The sequence below is a fragment of the Peromyscus leucopus genome, chromosome 22, assembly GCF_004664715.2.
Source record: "Peromyscus leucopus breed LL Stock chromosome 22, UCI_PerLeu_2.1, whole genome shotgun sequence".
Lineage (NCBI taxonomy): Eukaryota > Metazoa > Chordata > Mammalia > Rodentia > Cricetidae > Peromyscus > Peromyscus leucopus.
The window spans coordinates 10,331,678-10,357,223 of record NC_051081.1 but is presented as its reverse complement, the minus strand read 5'-3'; the positions used below and the strand labels follow the sequence as shown (position 1 = coordinate 10,357,223).

Genomic DNA, 25,546 nt, shown 5'->3' with positions numbered 1-25,546 from the left:
GCCTTTTTCCTTTGCTGCTCTTAATATTCTTTCTTTGTTCTGTACATTTAGTTGTTTAATTATTATGTGTCGAGGGGACTTTTTTGGGGGGTCTAGTCTGTTTGGTGTTCTATAGGCTTCTTGTATCTTTATAGTCATTTCCTTCTTTAAGTTGGGAAAGTTTTCTTCTATAATTTTGTTGAATATATTTTCTGTGCCTTTGAGTTGGTATTCTTCACCTTCTTCTATCCCTATAATTCGTAGGTTTGGTCTTTTCATGGTGTCCCAAATTTCTTGGACATTTTGGTTCATGACTTTGTTGGCTTTAGTGTTTCCTTCGACTGGTGAAACTATTTCTTCTACTGTATCTTCAATGTCAGAGATCCTCTCTTCCATCTCTTGCATTCTGTTGGTTATACTTGCATCTGAAGTTCCCGATCTTTTACTCAGGTTTTCTATTTCCAGCATTCCCTCTGTTTGTGTCTTCTTTATTTTTTCAATTTCCCTTTTCAGGTCTTGGACTGTTTCCTTTATTTGTTTCATTGCTTTTTCATGATTTTCTTTCAGTACTTTATTGTTTTCTTGCAGGACTTTATTGTTTTCTTCTAATTTGTTTGCCCTTTCCTCTAGTTGTTTACAGTGTTCTTCCAATTTTCTTTTCTTTTCCTCTACACAAGCCTCTAACTTCTTCATGATGTTACTCATAAGGCTACTTTCTTCTGCTTCTTCCAATTTTTGATGTTCAGGTCTAGATGTTGGAGGCGGCCTAGGTTCTGGTGATGCTGTATTACTCTTCATTTTGTTGTATGTACTTCTGCCTTGACGTCTGCCCATCTCCTTGTGGTTCCTTCTTGGTCTTATCAGTGTACTTGGTTCAGAAAGAGCTGACAGATTCAGGAATTCTCTCTCTCTTGTCCAGATGGGAGTTCTCTTGTCCAAATGGAAACTCTGGGGCAGGATGGAAGCTCTTATCTACACCGGAAGTCTCTCTGGCCCAGAAGGGAAGTCGGGGGCAGCATGGGAGCTCTCCATCTCTTTTATTCTGTTGGTTATGCTTGCATCTGTGTTTCCTGTTCATTTACTCAGATTTTCTATTTCCAGTATTTCCTCTGTTTGTGTCATTGTTTCTTTTTCCCTTTTCAGGTCTTGAACTCTTTCCTCACATGTTTAATTGCTTTTTCATGGTTTTCTTGGCTTTCTTTAAGGAATTTATTGATTTCTTCCAATTTTTATTTGTTTTCCTCTATTTTTATTTATTTCTTCCAATTTTTGTTTGTCTTTTCCTCAATTTCATTTTTCATTTTTCTTGAAAGGCTTCTATCATCTTCATGATGCTATTCTTAAGGTCTCTTTCTTCTGTTTCTTGTAAATTGTGATGTTCATGTCTTACTCTTGGAAGAGGGCTAGGTTCTGGTGATGCTGTATTGCTCTTTATGTTGTTTTATGTATTTTTTCTTGATGTCTGCCCATCTCCTTCTCTAATAGGTATAACAGGTGCCTGTGTCTGAGCAAGTTGCTATTCGTCCACTCTGTGCTTGTTGTGTCTATGTCTCAGGGGGCCCCTCTGAGTCCAATCTTAGTTCTTGGTCTAATTGGAGCAGGCAGATTCTGTGTCTCAGGGAGCTCTTCTTGGGTCAACCTAAGCTTGTTGATTCTGTGACTCATGGAGCTGGTCTTGGTCTTCTCAGGGCTCTTGGTCCAGTCAGAGCTGACAGATTCCGTGTTTCAGGAAATCTCTCTTGGTGGCAGATTCTATGTCTCAGAAAGTCACTCTTGGTCTCTTGGTCCAATGAGAGCTATTGGTTTGCTTTCCATGTTTCAGGAAGTGGCTGGGTTCTCAGATGGATGGGTATGGGGGCAGGGCGTGTAGATTGCAGGGTCTGGTAGGGGGTCTTGGTGAGGAGCGGGCCCTCCCTAGGTGCCCTGCCTGCTGGCCAACAACTGGGACAGAGTTGAGCAGGGGTTCCCGGAGATGAGCTGTGTCCCAAGGATCTGTTTAAGGGCCCAATCATGATATTTTTAAATGTCCCCACAAATGTTCATATGTATTTGTCAGGGACTGTTCTCTCAATACACAGATTTCTATTCCACAGAACTCCCTAATATGAAACTTTCATGTTGGTAAATAAATGTCACATGATTAACATTCAATGGATGTCAACTTTTTGTATGAAAATCAGTTATTTTTGTGAGAATGTGTTTCAACAGTTTTTTAATATTTTTTGATTAAGAAATTTTTTTTTCATTCATTTTACACACCAAAGATCCCCTTCTTCCCTCCTCTGATTGCCCCAGACTCCCATCCCAACCCATCCCTCACTCCCTCCCACATTCAGTAGAGGCAAGTCCAACCTGCCCCCCCAGCCTCGAGGCTGCATGAGGTGTCCCAGTAGATCAAGCTACACAACTGTCTCACCATGCAAAAGGCCTAGTCAAGTCCCATGTAGGCTCCACATCCTTTGATCCAACTTTCATGAGTTCCCTCTAGTTTGGTTTGGTCATGTCTGCTGTCTGCGTGTTTCCCCATCATAGTCCTGATGCACTTGCTCATAGAATTCCTTGTCTCTCTCTTTGACTGGACTCCTGGAGCTCTGTCTAGTGACTGGCTATGGATCTCTGCATCAGTTTCCATCAGTCCTTGGAGAAAAGTTCTGTGATGACATTTAGGGTATTCACTGGTCTGAACTCTGGGTGAGCCAGTTCCATTCAGGCACTCTCTCCACTATTGCTAGTAGCCCAGGCTGGGGTCATCCTTGGTGATTTCTCATAACTTACCTAGCACAGGGTTTTTCTCTATCCCCATGATGTCTCTCTCTATCATGGTATCTCTTTTCTTGCATTTCCCCTCCTTCTCTGTTCCAGTTCAACCATCGCATTCCCTTATGCTCTCATTCCCTTTTCCCTACCCTCCATTGCCCACCTCTCATCCCCAGTTTACTCATGGAGATATCATCTATTTATACTTCCCAGGGCAGTACATGAATCCCTCTTTGTGTCTTCCCTGTAAGTTAGCTTCTCTGGAGTTGTGGGTTGTTGCCTGATTACCCTTTGCTTTACATCTGGTATCTACTGATGAGTGGATACATACCATGCTTGTCATGAGTCTGGGTTACCTCACTCAGGATGGTATTTTCTAATTCCATTCATTTGCCTGCAAATTTCATGGTATCATTGTTTTTCTGTGCGGAGTAGTACTCTTTGTGTGTATGTACCACATTTTCTTAATCAATTCTTCAGTTGAGGGGCAACTAGGTTGTTTCCAGGTTCTGACTGCTATGAATAATGCTGCTATGAACATAGGTAAGCATGTGTCCCTGTGGTATGATTGAGTATTCCTTGGGTATATGCCCAAGTGTGGTATAGCTGGGTCTTGAGGTAAATTGATTCTCAATTGTCTGAGAAACCAACATACTGATTTCTGAAGTGGTTGTACAAGTTTGCACTCCCACCAACAGTGGATGAGTGTTTCCCCCTGTTTCATATCCTCTCCAACAGAACCCGTCTGCGGTGCCTTTGATCTTAGCCCTTCTGCCAAGTGTAAGATAGTATATCAGAGTCATTTTGATTTGCATCTCCCTGATAATTAGGGATGCTGAGCAATTCCTTAAATGTCTTTCAGCCATTTGAAATTCTTTGAGAATTCTCCCTTTGGCTCTATAGCCCATTGTTTAATTGGGTTTTTTGTTATTTTAATATCTAGTTTCTTGAGTTCTTTATATATTTTGGAGATCAGCTCTCTGTCAGATGTGGAGGTTGGTGAAAATCTTTTCCCATTCTGTAGACTGTCATTTTGTCTTTTTTACTGTGTCCTTTGCCTTATTGAAGTTTCTCAGTTTCAGGAGTGCCCATTTATTAATTGTTTTTCTCAGTGTCTGTGCTACTGATATTATATTTAGGAAGTGGTCTCCTGTGCCAATGCATTCAAGACTATTTCCTGCTTTCTCTTCTATAAGGTTCAGTGTAACTGGTTTTATATTGAGGTCTTTGATCTACTTGGCCTTGAATTTTGTGCATGGCAATAGATGTGGATCTATTTCCAATCTTCTACATCCAGTGATGCCTGCAGCATTTCTCGAAGATGCTTTCTTTTTTCCATTGTACAGTTTTGGCTTCTTAGTAAAAAGTCAGGTGTTCACAGTTGTGTGGGTTAATGCCAGGGTGTTCAATTTGATTCCATTGATCCACATGTCAGATTTTATGCCATCAACAAGCTGTTTTTATTATTATAGCTCTATAGTAGAGCTTAATGTTAGGACTGGTGATGCCTCCAGAGGTGGTTTTGTTGTACAGGAATCTATTAGATATCCTGGGTTTTCTGTTTTTCCAAATGAAGTTGAGTATTGTTCTTTCCAGGCCTGTGAACAATTGTGTTGGGATTTTGATGGAGATTGCATTGATTCTGTAGATTGCTTTTGGTATGATTGCCATTTTTACTATGTTAATCCTACCTATCCAGGAGCATAGGAGATCTTTTTATTTCCTGAGATCTTCTTCCATTTCTTTTTTTCAGAGACTTAACATGCTCATCATGCTGGTCTTAGAGTTACCCCAAGGTATTTTAAATTATTTGTGGCTATTGTAAAGGGTGATGTTTTGCTGATTTATTTCTCAGCCCATTTATCATTTGTATATAGGAGGGCTACTGATTTTTTGAGTTAATCTTGTATCCTGCCATAATTCTGAAGATGTTTATCAGATATAGGAGTTACCTGGTAGAATTTTTGGGGTCACTTATGTATACTATCATATCATTTGAAAATAGTGAAAGTTTGACTTCGTTCTTTCCAATTTGTTTCCCCTTGATATCCTTTTGTAGTCTTATTGCTCTAGCTAGATCTTCAAGTACTATATTGAATAAATATGGTGAGAGCAGACAGCCTTTTCTTGTTCCTGATTTTAGTGGAATCACTTTGAGTTTCTCTCCATTTAATTTGATGTTGGCTGTTGGCTTGCTGTAAATTTAATTATGTTTAGGTATATTCCCTGTATTCCTGATCTCTCCAGGACCTTTATCATGAAGGGGTGTTGGATTTTGTCAAAGGCCTTTTCAGCATCTAATGAAAGGATCATGTGTTTTATTTTCAGTTTGTTTATATGGTGGATTACATTGATAGATTTTCATATGTTGAACCATCCTTGCATCTCTGGGATGAAGTCTACTTGATCATGGTGGATAATGTTTTTGCTGTGTCCTTGGAGTTGGTTTGCCAATTTTTTATTAAGTGTTTTTGCATCAATGTTTATGAGGGAGATTCGTCTGTAATTCTCTTTCTTTGTTGCATCTTTGTGTTGCTTGGGAGTCAGAATAACTGTAGCCTCACAAAAAAAAGTTTGGTAACATTTCTTCTGTTTCTATTGTGTGAAACAGTTTAAAGAGTATTCATATTAACTCTTCTTTGAAAATCTGGTAGAATTCTGCATGGAAACCATCTGTTCTTGGGCTTTTTTTGGGAAGACTTTGAAGACCGTTTCTATTTCCTTATGGGTTATTAGTGTATTTCAATTGTTCATCTAGTCTTGATATGGTACCTATCTCTGGTATGTGGTACCTATATAGAAAATTGTCCATTTCTTTTAGATTTTCCAATTTTGTGCAGTATAGTTATTTGAAATATAACCTTATGATTGTTTGGATTTCCTTGCCGTCAGTTGTTATACCTCACTTTTCATTTCTGATTTTGTTAATTTGGATGCTCTCTCTCTGCCTTTTTGTTAGTGTGGATAAGGGCTTGTCTATCTTGTTGATTTTCTCAATGACCCAACACATTGTTTCCTTGATTCTTTGTATTGTTCTCTTTGTTTCTATTTTATTGATTTCAGTTATCAATTTGTTATTTCTTGGCATCTATTCCTCCTGGGTGACTTTGCTTCTTCTTGACCTAGGGGTTTCAGGTGTGCTGTTAAGTCACTAATGTGAGATTTCTCCTACTCCTTTATGTGAGCATATAGTGCTATGAATTTTCCTATTAGCACTGCTTCCATAGTGTCCCATAACTTTGGTATGTAGTACATTCATTTTCATTGAACTGTAGGACATCTTTACTTTCTTCCTTTATTTCTTCCTTTACCCACTGGTGATTCAGTAGAGCATTATTCAGTTTCCATGAGATTGTAGGTTTTCTGTAGTTTTTGTTGTCGTTGAAATATAACATGTGTTCTGATAGCCATGGTGTTCTGATAGAATACAGGAAGTTATTCCAATTTTTTGTATCTAATGATATTTGCTTTTTGACTGAGTATGTGGTCAATTTTTAGAGAAAGTACCATGGGATGTTGTGAAGAAGGTTTATTATTTTTTGTTAGGGTGGACTGTTCTGTATATATCAATTAAATCCATTTGAGTCATAACATCAGTTAGGTCCCTTATTTCTCTGTTATATTTTGATCTGTCAGATCTGTCCAGTGGTGAGAGTGGGGTTAAAGTCTCCCACTATTAATGTGTGGGGTTTGATGTGTGATTTAAGCTGTAGTAATGTTTCTTTCACATATGTGGGTACCCTTTTATTTGGGGCATAAATGTTCAGAGTTGAAGTTTCTTCTTGGTGGATTATTCCCGTGATGAGTATGCAATGTCTATTTCGATCTCTCTTGATTGATTTCAGTTTGAAGTCTATTTTGTTAGATATAACCAGCTTGCTTCTTAAGTCAGTTTGATTGGAAAGAATTTTCCAAGCCTTTTACTCTGAGGTAGTATCTGTCTTTGAAGTGGAGGTGTGTTTCTTGCATGCAGCAGACAGATGGGTCCTACTTTCTTATCCACTCTGTTAGCCTTTGTCTTTTTATAGGTGAATTAAGTCTATTGATATTAAGGTATATTAATGACCAGTGATTGTTAATTCCTGTTATCTTTTGGTGATTGTTTGTGTGTATTTTTTTTCTTTGAAGTTTACTGCTGTGGGGTTATCTATTGTCTGTGTTTTCGTGGGTGTATCTAATATCCTTAGGTTGGAGCTTTTCTTCTAGTGCTTTCTATAGGGATGGATGTGTGGATAGCTATTGTTTAAATCTGGTTTTGTCTTGGAATGTCTTGTTCACTCTGTCTATGGTGATTGAAAGTTTTGCTGGGTATATTAGTCTAGACTGGCCTCCATGATCTCTTAGTGTCTTCATTACATCTGTCTAGGACCTTGTGCCTTTCTTTTTTTCCCCTTTTATTTTATTTTACAATACCATTCAGTTCTACATATCCCTTGTTCTCCCCGCTCTTGCCCCCCTCTCCTTTCCCCCCAGCCCACACCCCAATTCCCACCTCCTCCAGGGCAAAGCCTCCCCCGAGGACTGAGATCAACCTGGTAGACTTAGACCAGGCAGGTCCAGTCCCCTCCTCCCAGACTGAGCCAAGTGTCCCTGCATAAGCCCCAGGTTTCAAACAGCTAACTCATGCAGTGAGCATAGGACCCAGTCCCACTGCCCGGATGCCTCCCAAACAGATCAAGCCAATCGACTGTCTCACCTATTCAGAGGTCCTGATCCAGTTAGAGGCCCCTCAGCCTTTGGTTCATAGTTCATGTGTTTCCATTCATTTGGCTATTTGTCCCTGTGCTTTATCCAACCTTGGTTTCAACAATTCTCGCTCATATAAACCCCCCTCTTTCTTGCTAATTAGACTCCTGGAGCTCCCCCAGGGGCCTAGCTGTGGATCTCTGCATCCAGATTCTCAGTCCTTGGATGGGGTTTCTAGCATGACAATTAGGGTGTTTGGCCATCCCATCACCAGAGTAGGTCAGTTCCGGCTGTCTCTCAACCATTGCCAGCAGTCTATTGTGGGAATATCTTTGTGGATTTCTGTGGGCCTCTCTAGCACTTTGTTTCTTCCTTTTCTCATGTGGTCTTCATTTACCATGGTCTCCTATTCCTTGTTCTCCCTCTCTTTTCTTGATCCAGCTGGGATCTCACGCTCCCACAGGCTCTCTTTCCCTCGACCCTCGCCCTTCATTACTCCCACTCATGTCCAGGTTGTTCATGTAGATCTCATCCATTTCTCCTCTATTGGGGAATCCCTGTGGCTTTCTTGGGATCCTGTTTTCTAGGTAGCCTCCCTGGTGATGTGAGTAGCAGTCTAGTCATCCCTGTTCCACATCTAGCACCCTCCTATGAATGAGTACATACCATATTTGGACCTTGTGGTTTTCAAAGTCTCCATTGAGAAGTCAGGTGAGGTGTTATTCTAATGGGTCTGCCTTTATAGGTCACTTGGCCTTTTTCCTTAGCTGCTCTTAATTTTCTTTCCTTATTCTATATGTTCTGTTGTTTAATTATTATGTGGCGAGGGCACTTTTGGGGGGCTGTAGTCAGTTTGGTGTTCTATAGGCTTCTTGTATCGTCATAGGTACTTCCTTCTTTAAGTTGGGAAAGTTTTCTTCCATGATTTTTGGAATACATTTTCTATTCCTTTAAGTTAGTATTCTTCTCTTTCTTCTATCCCTATTATTCTTAGATTTGGCCTTTTCATGGTGTCCCAGATTTCCTGGACATTTTGTGTTATGATTTTTGTGGCTTTGATATTTTCTTTGACTGATGAATCTATTTCCTCTATTGTATCCTCTATACTAGAGATCCTGTCTTCCATCTCTTTTATTCTGTTGGTTATGCTTGCATCTGTGTTTCCTGTTCATTTACTCAGATTTTCTATTCCCAGCATCCTTTGTTTGTGTCTTCTTCATTGTTTCTATTTCCCTTTTCAGTCTTGAACTCTTTTCTTCACATGTTTAATTGCTTTTTCATGTTATTTTTGGCTTTCTTTAAGGGATTTTTTTGTTTTCTTCCAACTTTTGTTTGTCGTTTCCTCAGTTTCTTTGAGGAATTTTTCATTTTTCCTTTAAAGGCCTCTAGCATCTTCATGAAGCTGTTTTTAAGGTCACTTTCTTCTGCTTCTTCTATATTGTAATGTTCAGATCTTACTCTTGGAGGAGGGCTAGGTTCTGGTGCCACCATATTGCTCTTTATGTTGTATGTAGTTTTGCATTGACGTCTGCCCATCTCTTCCTCTAATAGGTGCAAGAGGTGCCTGTGGTCTGAGAAAGTTGCTATTGGTCCACTTTGTGCTTGTGTCTGTATCTCAGGGGGCACCTTTTGGTCCAATCTTAGCTCTTTGTCTAATTGTAGCTGGAAGATTCTGAATATCATGGAGCTGCACTTGGCCCAATCCCAACTAGCTGATTCTGTGACTCAGGGAGTCACTCTTGGTCTTATCAGGGTTCTTGTTCCAGTCAGAGTTGGTGGATTCTCTGTCTCCAGAAGCCACTCTTGGTCCAATGAGAGCTCTTAGTCCAATGTGAGCTGGCAGATTTCTTGTCTCAGGAAATTACTGGGGTCACAGGCAGATGGATATTGGTGTAAGGCTTGGGTTTTGTAGATTGCAGGGTCCAATGGAGGGGTTTTGGTTGGGGAGCCTGGTCACAGGGAGTTTTCCTTGTTGGCCAGCCACTGGGGCACAGTTGGGGGTTACCGGGGACTGGCCTGTCTCAACATTTTCATGAATGAATTCAACATTGGAAATAGTAACTGAAAATTTTATCATAAAATCATTAAGTGACAACTAGAAGAGAATTTCTTTCTAGAGATGCAAAATATGTGTTGATAAATGTCATAAATAATTATTTATATGAAGTATCAATTAAGGATGTAGTATATTAACACTGCTTGGTGTTAATAATTTTATTTTTATCTCATATATGTATGTTGTATTTGCATGATATGCATTCCCTATATTCCTTTCATAAACTTCCAGTCTACTCATTTCTTAATTTTACATCTACTCTTTTTGTAAAATTAATTTTTGCTACACACACACACACACACACACACACACACACACACACACACAAATTATTTGCCCCACACTCATGTAAAATCATCCCTTTGGACATTTTTCATGCAAGTAATAAATGTTCAGGTCTCTTTCACTAAGTTATTAATTATTTGATAATATTTCTTCTATTTCCACCAAGAAAAATGCATATGAAGTATAACAAAATTTAATTACCCATGAGATATCTTGTATTTCACTAGATAGGATATCTAATATAGTTGCCTTTTCTGGAAAACATTGAAAATTACAGTTCATTAACAATGTCACTTTGCCTTACTGGAGGAGCATATGTAATCATTTAATGATGCATCTCACTTAGATGGCTTCTTTGCTGAAGAGCAGGGTATTTACTAACCCTATTGGAGAGCTGGTGGACATGAATCTGAGAGGAAAACTGTGTGCGGACTATGACATTTACAACATTTGGAATTTCCCACAAGGTTTTGGATTAAAGGTTAAAATAGGAGGTTATTCCTCCTATTTCCCACAGAGCCAACAACTGTACATTTCTAAAGACTTAGAGCAGACCATGGGAGCAACACTGGTGTGTACACCATCATTTCATTCTTTGTAGTACATGTGTGTTATAAAAATTTGTGGGATCAGAATGATGGCTTGGTGGTTAACAACAATCACTGCTCTTGGGAATGGTCCAAGCTCAATTCACACAGCATCTGTGTTTGATGGTTCACAACTTCCTATAAGTCTAGGTCATAGGGATACACCCCTTTTGGTATCCATGGATACCTAGAGCATATCTCAATTCACCTCACACCACAGAAACAGGTATACAAAATAAAAAATTTTTAGATTATTCAAATTTTGTAACTAGATATAAATCATAAAATTTTGTGATTCTGTGTGAACATCTTTATAGCTTAATCAAGGACAACATGCAATTGTTTCCAGAAACATTTTTTCGTATCCTAAACTTTTATTTTAACTTAAAAATTAAGCCTGTAACAGTCTCCTGCAACATCCTTTGTTTTCTTCATTCCATGACTCTACATTATTCCACCCTGTTTTCTCTCCCATCCAAGTCATAATCCTTGATTTTGATTTTTAAGCCCTTCAGCAGCAATGCATGTCTGCTAATCATGCATTTTGGATCATTTCAATCAGGGAAGAAATAATTTCTAATCCTTATAATTAAACATTATACATACAATGTTACTCAGTGTACTAAATATTACATGGCTTTCAATTTCACTGCAGGTTTATAGAAAATACTCAGATACCTGAATCTGATATATAATATATGATAATAGAAGAATATTTGTATCTTTGCCTGTTATCTTGTTTGCCTCAGGTTCCAACTTCTACATGCAGTGTGACGTGCACTCCTGGATTCAGGAAATTTCATCAGAAAGAAACAGCAGACTGCTGCTTTGATTGTGCCTGGTGCCCAGAGAATGAGGTTTCCAATGAGACAGGTATGTATTTGTGTGCAGAAGAAATTGCTGAAACTGAATATCTTTTCTTTTCAAAACTAGAAAGTTCCTGGAAGGAAACTAAAGACATAAAATATGTGATTTTAATTTAATGATTTTCCTGATATCAATCATAGTATGAACTCTGTAATGAAATTGAACTGTCTTCTTTAAACAGCACATGTTGCTTACACAATGAAGGCTACAGATTTCATATTTTCCAAAAAATGTTCTTTTCATTAAGAATTTTTTTTCATTTTACACACTAATGAGAGATCCCCCTCTTCCCTCCTCCCACCCCTTCACCCCCCCAACCATACACCATTCCCTTGCACAAGAAGGCAAGACCTCCCAGGGGGAGGCACATCCAGCAGAGGCAAGTCCAAGCCCTTCCCCCTGTGTCAAGGCTGTACCATTTGTCCCATCATAGGTAGTGGGCTCCAGAAAGCCCCTTCATGCACCAGGGATGGATTCTGATTCTACAGCCATGCCCGCCCCCCCCCCAGTAAATCATGCTACACAATTGTCTCACCATATAAAGGGCCTATTCAAGTCCCATGCAGGCTCCACAGCCATTGATTCAGCTTTCATGAGTTCCCACTAGTTTGGTTTGGTAATCTCTGCAGGTTTCCCCATCCTGATCATAATGCACTTGCTCATAGAATCCCTCTTCACTCTCCAACTGGACTCCTGGAGCTCTGCATCTGCCTCCACAAATCATCAGAGAAAAGCTCTGTGATGACAGGGTATTAACTGGTCTGATCTCTGGGGCAAGCCAGTTCAGTCCAGGCACACTCTCCACTATTTCTAGTAGTCCAAGCTGGGGATATCCTTGGGGATTCCTGGCAACTTCCCTAGCAATGAGTTTCTTCCTATACCAATAATATCTCCCTCCATCATGGTATCTTTCTCATTGCTTTCCCACTCCATCCCTGTTACACCTCGACATCCCATTCCCTTATGTTCTCATTCCCCATGCCCTACCCTACATTGTCCAACTCTCACATCCATTTCACTGATTGAGATCTCATCTATTTCCCTTTCCCAGTATGATCCATGTTTCCCTCTTTGGGTCTTCCTTGTTAGTTAGCTTCTCTGGAGTTGTGGGTTGTTATCCTTTGCTTTACTTCTAGTGTACACTTTTGAGTGGGTACATACCATGTTTGTCCTTCTGAGTCTGGATTACCTCACTCAGAATGATATTTTCTATTTCCACCCATTTGCCTGCAAATTTCATGATCTCATTGTTTTTCTTTGCTGAGTAGTACTCCATTGTGTTTATGTACCACATTTTTTTAGTCAATTCTTCAGTTGAGGGGCATCTATGTTGTTTCCAGGTTCTGGTTATTATGAATAATGCTGCTATGAACACAGTTGAGCATGTGTCCCTGTAGTATGATTGAGCATTCCTTGGGTATATGCTCAAGAGTGTTATTGCTGAGTCTTGAGGGAGATTAATTCCCAATTTTCTGAGAAACTACCACACTGATTTCCAAAGTTGCTGTACAAGTTTGTACTCCCACCAGCAGTGGAGGAATGTTTCCCTTGCCCCATATCCTCTCCAACATAACCTGTCTTCAGTGTTTTTTATCTAAGCCATTCTGACAGGTGTAAAATGGTATCTCAGAGTCATTTTGATTTGAATCTCACTGATGACTATGAATGTTGAGCAATTCCTTAAATGTCTTTCAGCCATTTGAAATTCTTCCTTTGAGAATTCTCTGTTTAGCTCTATAGCCCATTTTTAAATTGAATTGTTTGTTATTTTGATGACTAGTTTTTTGAGTTTTTTAAAAAATATATATTTATTTTGAAGATCAGCCCTCTGTCAGGTGTGGGGTTGGTGAAAATCTTTTCCCTTTCTGTAGGCTGTGTTTTTGTCTTATTTACTGTATCCTTTGCCTTATAGAAGCTTCTCAGTTTCACGAGGTCCCATTTATTAATTGTTGCTCTCAGTATCTGTGCTGCTCGTGTTATATTTAGGAAGTGGTCTCCTGTGTCAATGCATTCAAGACTATGTCTTACTTTCTCTTCTATCAGGTTCAGTGTAACTGGATTTATGTTCAGATCTTTGATCCACATTGGACTTGAGTTTTATGCATGGCAATAGATATGGATCTATTTGCAACCTTCTGCATGTTGACATCCAGTTATGCCAGCAGCATTTGTTGACGATGCTTTCTTTTTTCCATTGTACAGTTTTATCTTCTTTGTAAAAAACACACCTATCAGGTGTTTATAGGTGTGTGGGTTAGTGTCAGGGTGTTCAGTTTGATTCCATTGGTTAACATGTTGGTTTTTAATGCTAATACCCAACTGTTTTTATTACTATAACTCTATCGTAGAGCTTGATGTCAGGACTGGTGATGCCTCCAGAAGTGGCTTTGTTGTACAGGTTTATTTTCACTATCCTGGGTGTTCTTTTTTCCCAAATGATTTTGAGTATTGTCTTTTCCAGGTTATGAAGAACTGTGTTGGTATTTTGATGGGGATTGCATTGATTCTGTAGATTGCCTTTGGTATAATTGCCATTTTTACTATGTTAACCCTACATATCCATGAGCATGGGAGCTCTTTTTATTTTCTGAGATCTTCTTCAATTTCTTTCTTCAGGGACTTAAAGTTCTTATCATACAGGTCTTTCACTTGCTTAGTTATAGTTACCTGTAGCAGGAATCTTAGAGAGTCTTATTAATCAAATCAAACCCGGGCCAGGTATTGGGGTGAACACTGGAAGATCAGAGAACCAGAACAAGCCACAGCTACCTCACCTTGCCGGATCCTCAGCTGGTCTTTTTTCCTCAGACTGGAGGCCTCTGAGTCCTCATCCAGAATGGGTCTCAACTGAATTGCTGCTCAGAAGCCTGAATGCTTAACCAGGCCAAATGCTTTTAGTTTCTGATCCTCACGCCTTATATACCTTTCTGCTTTCTACCACCACTCCCTGGGATTAAAGGCTCGCTTTCTGGGATTAAAGGTGTGAGTCACCATGCTTGGCTGTATCCTTGAACACATGGATTTCTGCCTAGCTCTGCCTTGCAAGTGCTGGGATTTAAGGTGTGTGCTACCACTGCCTGTCCTCTATGTTTAATATTGTGGCTGTTCTGTCTCTGACCCCGGATGAGTTTATTAGGGTGCACAATATTTTGGGGAACACAATACCACCACAGTTACCCCAAGGTATTTTAAATTATTTGTGGCTATTGTAAAGAGTGATGTTTTGCTGATTTCTTTCTCAGTCCATTTATCATTTATATATAGTAGGGATACTGGATTTTTTGAGTTACTCTTGTATCCTGTCACATTACTGAAGGTGTTTATCAGCTATAGGAGTTCCCTGATAGAATTTTTGGGGTCTCTATATATACTATCATATCATCTACAAATAGTGAAAGTTTGACTTCGTTCTTTCCAATTTGTTTCCCCTTGATATCCTTTTGTAGTCTTATTATTCTAGCTAGATCTTCAAGTACTATATTGAATAAATATGGTGAGAGAAGACAGTCTTTTCTTGTTCCTGATTTTAGTGGAATCACTTTGAGTTTCTCTCTATTTAATTTGATGTTGGCTTTTGACTGGCTGTAAATTGCTTTTATTATGTTTAGGTATGTTCATTGTATTCTTTTTTTTTCTAAGATCTTTATCATGAAGGGGTGTTGGATTTTGTCAAAGGCCTTTTTGGCATCTAATGAAATGACCATGTGCTTTTCTTTTTTTTTTTCAGGTTGTTTATATCGTTTATTACATTGACAGATTTTTGTATGTTAAACCTTCCTTGAATCTCTGGGATGAAACATGCTTGATCATGGTGTGTAGATGTAACAGTCTTATTAAATAAGAAACACAGAGCCAAATGCAGAGTTAAGAGCCCAAGAAGTCAGAGTAGTAGCTAATAGCTGAGACTAAAACTGCCTCCTTATCACTGTTGCCACTGCCATCCTTCTACTAAGAAAGAGACCTACTTCCTATGTGTTTGTCTTCTTATTGACTTTCTGTTCTGCCTTCTCATTGGTTGTAAACACAACCACATGACCTCATTCATCATCACTGCCTGTCTACACAGACGTCCGGGTCTCTATGGTTGGAATTGAGGGTAAAGGCTTGTCTCTCAGCTGGCTATGTCCTTGAACACACAGACTATGCCTGCCATGGGATTGGATTAAATGCGTGTGCCACCACTTCTGCTATGGCTTGATATTAGCTCTGACCACCAGGCAACTTTATTTATTAATATACAAATAAAATCACATTTCAGCCAAATGAAATATCACCATAATGGTGGATAATTTTTTTGATGTGTTCTTGGAGTCTGTTTGCCAATGTTTTATTGAGTATTTTTGCATCAATGTTCATGAGGAAGATTGGTCTGTAATTCTCTTTGTTTGTTGCATCTTTGTGTTGCTTGGGAATCAGAGTAACTGTAGCCTCATAAAAAAAGTTTGGTAATGTTTCTTCTGTTTCTGTTGTGTGGATCAATTTGAGGAGTATTGGTATTAACTCTTCTTTGAAGATAATGTAGAATTCTGCATTGATACCATCTGGTCCTGGGCTCTTTTTGGTTGGGAGACTTTTAATGACTGTTTTTAATTCCTTAGGGTTTATTGGTCAATTTAAATTGTTTCTTTGGTCGTGGTTTAATTTTGGTATGTGGTACCTATCCAGAAAATTGTCCATTTCTTTTATATTTTCCAATTTTGTGGAGAATAGTTTTTTGAAGTATGACCTGATGATATTCTGAATTTTCTCATTGTTTCTTGTTTTGTCTCCCTTTTCATTTCTGATTTTGTTAATATGGATGCTCTCTCTCTACCCTTTGGTTAATTTGGATAAGGGCTTGTATATCTTGTTGATTTTCTCAAAGAACCAACTATTTGTTTCATTGATTCTTTGTATTATTTCCTTTGTTTCTATTTTATTGATTTCAGCTCTCAATTTGATTATTTCCTGGCATCTATTCCTCCTGGATGAGTTTGATTCTTTTTGTTCTAGAGATTTTAGGTATGCCATTAAGTCACTAATATGGGATTTCTCCACCTTCTTCATGTGGGCATTTAGTGTTATGAATTTTCCTCTTAGCACTGCTTTCACAGTGTCCCATAAATTTGGGTATGTAGTACATTCATTATCATTGAATTCTAGAAAGTTTTTAATTTCTTTCTTTCTTTATTTCTTTACCCATTGGTGATTCAGTAGAGCATTATTCAGTTTTCATGAGATTGTAGACCTTCTGTAATTTTTGTTGTTGTTGAAATCTCATTTTTCCCATGGTGGTCCAATAGAATACAGAAGGTTATTCCAATTTTTTGTATGCACTGAGAATTGCTTTGTTAAAGATTGTGTGGTCAACTTTAGAGAACATTCCATGGCATTCTGAGAAGATATATTCATTTTTTTAGGACAAAATGTTCTGTAGATATCTATTAAGGGCATTTGAGTCATAATATCTGCTAAGTCCCTTATTTCTATGTTAAAATTCAAGCTTGCAGATCTGTCCAGTGGCGAGAGTGGGGTGTTGAAGTCTCGCACTATTAATGTGTGGGGTTTGATGTGTGATTTAAGATTTAGTAATGCTTCTTTGACATATTTGGATGCCCTTATATTTGGGGCATGAATGTTCAGAATTGAAACTTCATCTTGGTGGATCATTCCTGTGATGAAGATGTAATGTGATTCTCGATCTCCTTTTATTGATTTCAGTTTGAAGTCTATTTTGTTAGATATTAGGGTACCTACACCAGCTTGATTTTTATGTCCATTTGATTAGAAAGTTTTTTCTGAGCCTTTTACTCCGAAGTAGTTTCTGTCTTTGAAGTTGATGTGTGTTTCTTGTATGCAGCAAAAAGTTGGGTCCTACTTTCTTATCCACTCTGTTAGCCTATGTTTTTTATAGGTGAATTAAGTCCATTGATATTAAAAGATATTAATTACCAGTGATTGTTAATTCCTGTTATCTTTTGGTGATGGTTTGTGCGTATTTCTCTTCTTTGAGGTTTACTGCTGTGGGATTATCTATTGCCTGTGTTTTCATGGGTGTATCTGACTTTCTTAGGTTAGAATTTTTCTTCTAGTGCTTTCTATAGGGATGGATTTGTGGATAGCTATTGTTTAAAACTGGTTTTGGTCTTGGAATGTCTTGCTCACTCTGTCTGTTGTGATTGAAAGTGTTGCTGGATATATTAGTCTAGGCTGGCCTTCATGATCTCTGAGTGTCTTCATTACATCTGTCCAGGACCTTGTGGTTTTCAGAGTCTCCATTGAGTAGTCAGGTGTTATTGTAATGAGCCTGCCTTTAGAAGTCACTTGGCCATTTTTCTTTGCTGCTCTTAATATTATTTCTTTATTGTGTAGGTTTAGTCATTTAATTATTATGTGGCAAGGGGACTTTCTTGGGGGTCTAGTCTGTTTGGTGTTCTATAGGCTTCTTGTATCTTCATAGGTATTTCCTTCTTTAAGTTGGGAAAGTTTTTCTCCCTGATGTTGTTGAATATATTTTCTGTGCCTTTGAGTTGGTATTCTTCTCTTTCTTCTATCTCTATTATTCTTAGGTTTGGCTTTTCCATCATGCCCAAAATTTCCTAGACATTTTTTGTTATGACTATTTTGGCTTTGGTATTTTCTTTAACTAATGAATCTATTTCCTCTATTGTATCTTCTACACCAGAGATTCTCTCTTCCATCTCTTGTATTTTGTTAGTTATGTTTGCATCTGTGTTTCCTGTTCATTTACTCAAAATTTCTATTTCCAGCATTCACTCTGTTAGTGTCTTCTTCATTGTTTCTATTTCACTTTTGGGTCTTAAACTGTTTCCTTCACATGCTTAATTGGTTTTTACCTGGTTTTCTTGGCTTTCTTTAAGGGATTTATTGATTTCTTCCAAATTTGTTTGTCTTTCCTCAATTTCTTTAAGGGAATTTTTACTTGCTCTTTAAAGGCCTCTAATATCATCATGAAGTTATTCATAAAGTGGCTTTCTTCTGCTTCTACATTGTGACGTTCAGTTCTTGCTGTTGTAGAAGGGCTAGGTTCTATTGATGCCATGTTGCTCTTTATACTTTTATATGTATTTTTGCACTGGAGTCTACCTACCTCATCCTCCAATATGTGCAAGAGGTGCCTGTGTCTGAGTGAGCTGCTATTGGTCCAATCTGTGCTTGTTGTGTCTGTGTCTCAGGGGGGCCCTTTTGGTCCAATCTTACCTCTTGGTCTAATTAGAGCTGGCACATTCTGTATCTCAGGTAGCTGCTCCTTGTCCAATCCAAGCTAGCTGATTCCATGGCTCAGGGAGCCACTCTTGGTCTTATCAGGACTCTTGGTCTAGTCAGAGCTGACAGATTCTGTGTTTCAGGAAGTGTCTCTTGATTTAATGAGAGCTTACAGTTTTTTTCCATGTCTCAGGAAGTTACTGGAGTCACAGGTTGATGGGTATTGTGGTAGGGTGTGTTTCTTGTAGATTGCAGGGTCATATGGGGGTTTTTGTAGGGTGGCCTTCCTGCAGGAGTTTTCCCTGCTGGCTAGCAGCTGGGGCATAGTTGGGTAGGGGTACACAGGGACTGACTCTGTCCCAGAGCCTGAATCCTAGAGGCAGGACTCTCTGGGTGGGAGAAGCATTACTCACTGCAAAAAAATGTTTAATGAAAAACAAATACTTTGTAAATGTTTGAACACAGTAGTGCTATCCATATGTGTAATCTTCCTTAACCATTTGTACCAATTGAAATTAAAACAGGATCAGCCAGTCCACATTATTGTCTACGAGGCACATAGCTTGTCACTGATGAGGACCAGAGAGAGGTTCAGACTATTGTTGTTTAATGAAATATATTTAAGACCTTGGAGAATAGCTTTCAGAACAAAGCAATTATTGTGAAATGTTTAGAAAGAGTTCAGACCCCAAGAATACACCCAAAGATGTGATAGTGTTCTTCAGCAATCACATCCTACCAAGAGATAAGGAAAGTACTCAGAATATACATCATCTTGCACAGCATCTAGGTTGGAATGTGTAGTTGGGAACAAAAAGAGACTACCCAGCCTGTCAGTGGTGGCACATGCCTTTAATCCCAGCATTCAGGATGCAGAGCCAGGGGGATCTCTATGAGTTTGAGGCCAGCCTGGTCTACAGAGCAAGATCCAGGACAGGCACCAAAACTACACAGAGAAGCCCTGGCTCCAAAAAAAGAATCCACTAAAAAAAAGACTACACAAAAGAGAGGGAACTGAGGAAAAACATCCGATTGAACTGCAAATGCATGCAGAAATGCATGTGTGCTCACACTGACATGCAAAAATCACTTACACATAAAATGATATGTACACATGTATATATACCATATAAACGTAAGAATATATTTAATTTAAATTTATTTTAGTTTAAAATTAATAATGTCCCCTTCATTTCTCCCTTCAGTACCAGCATTAGCCTCACTTGAAACACATTGACATGTCTACTCCATTCTCAAATCAATAGCAAAATGACTAGGGAGGTAGATTAAATCCAAATACATTATATGTATGAATTTTAAATACAATGTTGAAAACTATCTATATTTTTATGTTGTAACTTATTCAAAATTCATGATTAGTTTAGATTTTCTTTTTTCTTCTAATACACAAGTGAGTAGTGTCAAGAACAAATGTAAATGTGAATTTATAGCATACACCAGACATCATAGGAATAAAACATAATGGAAAATGTAAATGTCCCTTTTTCCCAAATATTTATGTTAATTGTTGATGTTATGAATTAAAAGTGAAGGGCATTTTGTTGCACCAGAGTACAGCTTCTTTAATCGAATATTGTTTTATGCAAACATTATGTACCTGAGATAATTGTCAATTATTGACTCTGTATGAAGATACAGACCAAGGGCACAGGCAAAATGTACATACATAATATTATATCAGCTGCCTTTGTGATCTGGACATGCTGTCTTAGTGTTCTATTGCTATGAAGAGACACCATGAACATAAATTTTTTTTTGAGAAAAGCATTTAATTCTGGCTCACTTATGCTATCAGAGGTTTAATCCATTATTGTAATTACAATGAGCCCAGTGGCACACAGGCAGGTATGGTTCTGGAGAAGTATCTGAGTGTTCTCTTTTCAGATATTCAGGCAGAAGGAAGAGAGAGACAGTGGGGCTGCTTGTGTTTTTGAGAAACCAAAGCCCATCCATCGTCAGTGACACACTTCCTCCAAAAGTGTCACATGTACTCCAACACGAATAAATCACTCAATTCTTTTCAATCATGCCTCTCCATGGTGTACAAGCATAATAATCTACAAGCCTATGGGGGTCATTCTCACTGAAACCACCAAGTAACAGTCCTTGGTCCGCCTTGGCTTTTAAGAACATCATAATTTAAAATGCATTTAGTCAAACTTCAAAAGTCCAGAAGTCCAAATTCTGCATCTCCATGTCTGTTTTGTAAAGCACTCTTCAGATCTCCAACACCTTTCTGTTTTGTTGATTGGAACAAACTACTCTCTTTTGGGCTAGTACAACATCCTGTCTGCAGGTATCTTGGCAGGTACCCCATGACTCTGGCATCTCCAACATCTTGGGATCTCCATTGAAATCTGAGCTTTCACCCACTTCACCCAATGGCATCTTTTGGCCCCCATGCATGGGCACCTTGGACATATACCTGTCCTAGTGGCTTTATTTAATCATGGAGGTGGAGATTCCACATCCACCTTCTTCTATCTTTTGCTCAAAGCCAGAACCATTTGACCAACTCTTCCAATGTTTTCTGCTTACTAGGTTTGGAACTTGGCCCCCTTGTTCAAATACAGTTTTACCCAATTTTTATTTTTGATGATTTCTTTCACTGGAACCTTATGTATTTTATTTCACAAATTGGAAGCTTAGCTCAGTAGTCTTGCCCTGATGTTGCCATTCCCTTTATTTCATTTATCATCAGGCTTTCTTTAAACTTTTTATCTCTTTAACCTCTGCAATTACCTCCATTACACTTCCTGGTGCTCCTTTTCTTCTCAAACTATTTGTTTAGTATTTTTCCATGCTCATCTAGCTCTTTTTCATTACAGATTTGAATAAGAGTGAAAACTAATAACGCTATATGGAAGTCAAGACTAGGCTATCGTAAAATTTCCTCAATTTTCTTAATTCAGAACTCTTCAATTTGGCTTCAGGCATATTTTTGGACCAGGGCAAAAAGGAACCACATTCTTAGTCAAAATATTAAAGTAACAGTCTATGAACCTTTTACTAATTTTTATGTCTATGAAACTACTTGAGTTTCAGAGGTTCCCACTGTTCAAATATCCCCCAGGGCTGCCTTCAATGCTTCCAATAGTATGGCCCATTAAGCCTTACTTAAAACATTCAACTGCTTTTCTAATCCATAGATCCAAAGTCCACATTCTGGCAACAACAAATATTTTTCTCTTAGTGTCTGTTATATTAGAGTGAAGAGACACCGTAACCATGACAATATATATATATATATATATATATATATATATATATACGTATATATATATATATACATATATATATATATACGTATATATATATATATATATATAATTTAATTGGGGCTTGCTTGCAGTTTTAATCCATTGTCATAATGTCAGGGAACATGTCAGAACAGAGACACACACATTTCCAGAGTAGTAGATGTGTGTTCTACATCCAGATCCTCAGGAGCATGTAGGGAGAGACACTGGGGTTGGCTTGAGATTTGAAAACCGAAAGCCCATCCTCAGTGACAAACTTCTCCTAACAAGGTCACACCTACTTCAATAAGAACACATATTTTAGTATTTTCAAATAGGGCCATTCCCTAGTGACCAAGCAATCAAATCTATGACCATATAGGAACACTCTCACTTTAACCACCACACATTCACAGTACACAGATCTGTACACAATAAATATAATATCTGAGTAATTAACTCATTTAAGCTATTTTTATTACCACTTATAAGACCTAACAAGCCAAGTATTTTTCTTATTTTTAAAAGTTTTCATACATATGGAAATTGATAAACAGGAGTAAGAAGCTCCTGTTTATCATGAAGGTGGCAAGTTTCATCACCAACGATGGATTGCTACAAAGCAGCCTGACCTCACTGCTCCATACAGCAACAAGGAAAAAATTGTTATTGAAAACCAAAACAGTTAGTGAGGTATCCTCTGATTAATACAGATACTAAAAGATTAAGAATATAATGATGAAATTTTAGGAGAATTTGTTGTTAATTTCCTTCTGCAGATATGGAGCAATGTGTGCACTGTCTGGAGGATCAGTATTCCAACACAGAGCACACACACTGCCTGCAAAGACATGTCTCCTTTCTAGCATATGAAGACCCATTGGGGATGACTCTGGCCTGCATGTCCCTGTGCTTCTCTGCCCTCACAGCTCTTGTCGTTGGTGCTTTTGTGAAGTACAATGATACTCCCATTGTGAAGGCCAATAACCGCATTCTCAGCTACATCCTACTCATCTCTATCACCATATGTTTCCTCTGCTCATTGCTCTTCATTGGGCATCCCCACATAGTCACCTGCATCTTTCAGCAGATCACATTTGGAGTCTTTTTCACAGTGGCTGTGTCTACTGTCTTGGCTAAGACTATTACTGTTGTCTTGGCCTTCAAGCTCACTACTCCAGGAAAAAGGATGAGAGGGATGCTGGTATCAAGGGCACCTAAATTTGTCATTCCCATCTGTACCATGGTCCAATGCATTCTCTGTGGAATATGGCTGGTAACATCCCCTCCATTTATTGACACAGATACACACTCTGAACACGGACAGATCATCATTGTGTGCAACAAAGGCTCAGTCATTGCATTCCATTTTATGTTGGGATATTTGGGCTCCTTAGCTCTGGGAAGCTTCACTGTGGCCTTTTTGGCCTGGAATCTTCCTGACAGATTCAATGAAGCTAAATTTCTGACCTTCAGCATGCTGGTGTTCTGCAGTGTCTGGGTCACCTTCCTTCCTGTCTACCACAGCACAAAGGGGAAGGTCATGGTGGCTGTGGAGGTCTTCTCTATCCTGGCCTCCAGTGCAGGGTTGTTAGGGTGCATCTTTGTCCCAAAATGTTATGTTATTTTGATAAGACCAGATTTAAATTCTCTTTAAAAGTTCAGGGATAGATCACTTTATTCATAGTTTTAAGATTTTAGATTTTACTTAAAATATCTCTGTTCCATTTCCTTGGGGTGACCATCTCTTCCATTTCCAGCTTTCATCATTTTCCCATCCAGTTTATGAGGCTTTATAATGTCATCTTTGTTTATCTTATATTTTGATGGTATTGTGGTGAGACTTTATTGTATACATTCTGCTATTCATAGTAGACATATTCTCATTGGAATCTCCCTCATCTTCTGGCTCTCAAGGTATTGCTTCCTTCTTCAATGTTCTCTGAGTTTCAGGTTGGGACTACTTTGTAGATGGCTTGATTGCTTGGTTCTAAGTGTATATGTTGAATGGGAGGAATCATTAATAAATGGGCCCCTGTTAGTCTTTATTCCCACATATTTTTTTCTGTGATATCATGCAGAGTACTTTATAGAAACTTGCACAAGAAACATATTGGAAAGAGGCAGAAAGACACTAAAACCAGTAAGACCTGGAAGACTAGGGTACCTGCTGAGAGAAAGTGTCTTCTCTATAACAATGAAGCTGAAGCTGAACCTATGATATCTTAACAAGTTTGTTACCTAAATACAGCCTACACAGTGAAAAATAGATATGCCAAAGATATGGGAGAATTCTTACATTCCACACCTTTTGATGGAGAACTACAGGCAATCAATGGGTGCTGAGAGATGGTGATTCCATCTTCTGTGTGGATGAGCTCAAGCTAGAAGCAGTAATTGTGCTCAACAGCTGTTTGTGTCTCTTTTTGTTGGTGTGCACATCTCTCTCTATGTTTATAAAAATAATGTTAAAAAATTTATGAATTTTAGATGGAGGGTAGGGACATTAGATGGGGTAGAGGGAGAAGATGTGGTGGCAATGATGTAAATACAGTTCTTCTGAATGAAATTCTCATCAAGTAACAATAAAAAATCAGATTCCACAAATATATTGTATAAAATGTCCAATGAAATAAAAAAATACATATTTCTAAAAGGAAATGCAAATTAAAATTCTGTTAAGACACCATGTCACACAGAACCCCCCTGCACTGATTGATGGAAAATATGAGTTTTCTAGCTCCCAATTAGACAGTCCTTCTATCTAGATCCTAAGTCATGGGGGCACATTCCATGCCACTTCCCAACCCACCACAGCCTCAGAGACTGGTCCACAGCACTTTCCACATGCCACCATACACCACATCAGTGACCACTTGGGACACAGGTACCACCTGCACAGAAGAGTAACCACTGAACCAAATGCCCCCAGTACTCCAATTGTTGGAAGAATGACCATCAGAACAAAAGGCCCCATCTGCACCAACTGATAGAACAGCAACCACTGGAGTCAGAGGCCCTACATGCATTGACTGGTGGAAGAGTGACCCCAGGAGCCACAGGCCCCACCTGCTCCAAATGGAGAAAGAGCCCTAGCAAATGTGAGGCATTATCTCCTGAGGACTCAGAAATCCCAGGAGTCACAGGTCCCACCTGTAATAGTTGGAGGATGAGATGGGTAGAGTGTAGTATAAGAATACATTCAACAACATAAAGAGCAATATGGCACCACCAGAAATTATCAGTCCTACAACAGCAAAACTTGAACTTTGTAATGCAGATGAAACAGAAGAAAACAACCTTAAAAATAACTTTATGAAAATGATAGGGGCCCTTAAAGAGAAAATGAAAAATTCCCTCAAAGAAATGGAGGAAAATACATACAAAAATGGAAGAAACCAATAAATCCCATAAAGAATGCCAAGAAAGCCAAGAAAAAAAATCAATGTATACATGAGGGAAAAGGTTCAAGACTTGCAATTTGAAATAGAAGCAATGAAGAAGACATAAACTGAAGGAATGCTGGAGATGGAAAATCTGAGTAAACAAGCAGGAACTGTAGAAGCAAGTATTACCAAAGAATACAAGAGATAGAAAAGAGAATTTCAGGCATTGAAGATTCAATAAAAGAAATAGATTCACCAGTCAAAGAAAATGTTAAATCTAACAAATACTTAACATAAAACATCCAATAAATCTGGGACACCATGAAAAGACCAAACCTGGGAATAATAGGGATAGAAGAAGGAGAAGAATTCTAGCTCAGACCCACTGAAAATATATTCAACAATTCATAGAAGAAAACTTTCCCAACCTAAAGAAGGACATGCATATGAAAGTACAAGAAGCTTACACGATGCCAA

The 25,546-nt window shown here is 38.5% G+C and overlaps 1 protein-coding gene across 3 annotated transcripts in view; it reads left to right on the top strand.

Moving 5' to 3' along the window:
- The window catches only part of LOC114686211 (vomeronasal type-2 receptor 116-like), a 47,546-nt gene extending 24,206 nt beyond the window's left edge, over window positions 1-23,340 (top strand). Inside the window, exons 4-7 of one of the 3 annotated variants that reach the window (XM_037198248.1) lie at window positions 10,110-10,334; window positions 11,100-11,223; window positions 14,008-14,010; window positions 22,463-23,340. In XM_037198248.1, coding sequence (XP_037054143.1) covers window positions 10,110-10,334; window positions 11,100-11,223; window positions 14,008-14,010; window positions 22,463-23,340 — 1,230 coding nt within the window. Of the gene's footprint in view, window positions 1-10,109; window positions 10,335-11,099; window positions 11,224-12,367; window positions 12,371-14,007; window positions 14,011-22,462 lie in introns of all 3 variants that reach the window. The other 2 variants (XM_028860866.1, XM_037198249.1) reach the window with 2 other exon arrangements.
- The last annotated feature ends 2,206 nt before the right edge of the window (window positions 23,341-25,546 follow it).